This window comes from Raphanus sativus, chromosome 6, assembly GCF_000801105.2.
Source record: "Raphanus sativus cultivar WK10039 chromosome 6, ASM80110v3, whole genome shotgun sequence".
NCBI lineage: Eukaryota > Viridiplantae > Streptophyta > Magnoliopsida > Brassicales > Brassicaceae > Raphanus > Raphanus sativus.
In genome coordinates, this window is record NC_079516.1 from 7,474,536 (window position 1) to 7,477,447 (window position 2,912).

At 31.8% G+C, this 2,912-nt stretch overlaps 1 protein-coding gene across 2 annotated transcripts; it reads right to left on the bottom strand.

The window, feature by feature from the left end:
* Positions 1-551: 551 nt before the first annotated feature.
* Positions 552-2,651, bottom strand: LOC130494322 (glycolipid transfer protein 3-like). Of its 2 annotated transcripts, none has more exons than XM_056990005.1 (6): positions 2,284-2,651; positions 2,005-2,060; positions 1,448-1,578; positions 1,207-1,342; positions 940-1,083; positions 552-816 (listed from the first exon to the last, which is right to left on the bottom strand). In XM_056990005.1, exons 1-6 carry the CDS (start codon positions 2,483-2,485, stop codon positions 781-783), a joined length of 705 nt encoding a protein of 234 aa, XP_056845985.1. In that variant the 5' UTR covers positions 2,486-2,651; the 3' UTR covers positions 552-780. The 2 variants fall into 2 exon arrangements, with proteins under 2 accessions (XP_056845985.1, XP_056845986.1); XM_056990006.1 differs by having other exon boundaries at positions 1,448-1,587; positions 2,284-2,368.
* Between the last annotated feature and the right edge of the window lie 261 nt (positions 2,652-2,912).

Consider the following 2,912-nt stretch of genomic DNA (forward strand, 5'->3'; position numbering starts at 1 on the left):
TATAGTTAAACTTGTATTAAAAACTAATGCAAATTTTATTAAAATAAATATATTATTTTGTTATGTGCTTTCCATAACTAATAGTTTGTTATTTTTAATATAATATTTATATAAATAAATACATAAAGGTATAATATTGTTAAATGGAAAAATATAAATGTAAATTATAAAATTACAAAATTTAACAGACATAATATCTAAATATGATAAAACAACTATTTATTAATTACAAATAATAAAAATATAAAAGTTACTTTTAGTATAATATTTGGTGTTATGATTAGAGATAGGACGCAAGCGGAGCGGTCGAACATGGTCCAAGTTGAAAAAAAAATAAGAATTTTTGAAAATAAATATATTAATTATAATATAAAACTTTAAATTTTAAAACATAGTACTACATTTAGAGGTGATAATTTCAAAAAAAATATTAAATATATATAAATAAAGCTATAAATTTTCAAAACAAATCCACTACATGTTAAATATATCATTAATATATTTTGAACATAGGCTATAAATAATTCGAGACGGTTCTTAGAGATAACAAAAAAGTACGAAACCAAAACATCAAATTTAGATAATTTCAACATCAATTTTCGTGTAGATGTCTTAAAATAAACAAAAGTGCATGTACCAAAAAGAAAATCATCATTGCCTGCGAGATAATATAACTCATTCGAAGAAAAACTGATAAACCCATCAGAAAAGTGATGCTTTAAGTTAGACTATGTCACAACCAAACTATACTCCTGCAGTCCTTCTCCTCCGTTCTCTTTCTCACGTTGACTTTAGTTTGTGCACTTCGTACAGTTCCTACCGCAACCAAAAAAAAATCAGAAATATCAAAATTAATTAAATCACGAAAAAATTAATACACAAATATCACTGTTTTACTATTTTATAATAACTATTTCTCAATTGACAAAATTAACTTACCAAAATTGAATGGAGTTGGCTTAGAAGTGGAATGAGCAAAGAAATTAAACTTCTTATATCATCTTGAACCATCTGGTGACTCTCGTCTTTACCCGCAAGCACGTTAATGAATGTGTTATTGTTTGGTACCAGCTTAAGAGCCACCTTATAACGAAAGGCACAGACACATTCCAAGTAATTGTTTAGTTAATAAATAAAATCCGTGCTTGTGTTTTATAATTCTTTTTCTTCTCGATTTAAAATCATAACATTAACATAAAATAATACCTTGAAAGCAGCACAAGAGATCCATCCATGCCATGGTTTTATTGTCAAGTTATAACTTTCTTCTACGGCTTGTTCCATGTTTTGTGACATGTCTTTGACCAGCCGTTGCAATAGTGCCAATGTAAAATCCATCGCTCTACAATGTTTCGGGAGTACAAGACGTTGTTGGTTTTGTATATTTATATGGTCCTAACCAAACCTGTTTGGATTATATTTTAAACGCGGCAAAAGAGATGAGTACCTGGTTAGCCAAAGAGCAGCTCTGCTACAGCTTGTAGGCTTCTTAGAGGATCCTTCATTGGCTTCTTTTCTCATTATCTCAACCAAATTTGAGTACACGATGGGATCAGATTCCCACATCTCCTCTAATCTCTACACCAACTCAATAAACGTAATAGGTTTAAATAAGGTGATAAAATCTTTTGAAACAAAAGGTGATAAAATCAATAATAAATTAATAATATTAAAGACGAGGATGGAGAAAAAACGAGGTCCACTTATTCGAGAGAAAGAGAGTCTGACGACAGTGACCCTGAAAGCAACGTAAAGGTGTAGATGGGTCCATATGCCGTCGAGTCCAAACATCATTTTTAATCATGCTAATTAATTATACGTTTAGTAGTTTATTTTTGAACTATCTATTGCATAAAATACTTTGTGTGTGTTTGAGAAAAACAAAGTAAAATGACAAAAAATAACTGATTACGCAAGTGATTACGAGCATTGAAAATGATGCGTATTATATGTATTTTGAATTGATATTAGGAGTATTAAACAAAAAAGGACAAAATAGATTACTTTAATATTTTGATCAATGTCTTGTCGGAGAACAGCCATTGTCGGGCCAATCTTATCTGCAGCAATCAATCAACAAAGATTAAGGGCAGCCATTGGAGGAGCTAGTTATGCTTTCATCTAAGAAAACTACACAGTCAAGTGAGCAAGATTCCGAAGAACATAATTCTTTAACGTATCGAGAATTAATATAATCCCCCCCCCCGGGCCCCCCCAAAAAAATATGGAAAAAAGAAACAAAAACTGCATAACATCTAGTAATATATATTCATGAATATATACCAAGAACTTGGATGATTAATCTGCAAAATGAGAGGAGAGGCTTTAATGGTAGATTGATGATGTTGGTGGTGGCTTCTGTTTCGGTGGTAACTATTGTGGTCTTGGCTATAGAAAGAACAGAGAGTTCTTCAACGGCAGATCCAATCATTGTTATCTTCTTTTCCTTCGTTGCCTCTTCCATCTCACATCTCTTTCGTTTCATCTTTTGATAGTTTTTCTCTTGATTCTCGAGTATGTATGCGCGTGTGTTGTGTGTGTGTATATGCCTCTGTTAAACGAACACCAGGGAATTAGGCTATTTATAATTCCAGCTATTGAGTCTTTTCCTATATTTATTTTTCATTCCGGACTATTTGTTAAATGAATTTGAGATAACTAAGCTTAAAAATAAAAGGTGATTAAATTATATATATATATATATTTTTTTTGTCCGCTGCCCAACTTCCTTAGATCAAGTGGTGGTTAGACGAGTCGGTTCTCCGAGAATTCCTTCCGTCTGACCGGATCTGATCTATGTGGGTAAAGATATAGCTTCTACTTCTTGCCTCTTTAGCTAAAGTATCTGTCCGTCCGTTTCGATTCCGAGAAATATGAGACACTTTCACATCCTCAAAGTCCTCCTGGAGACT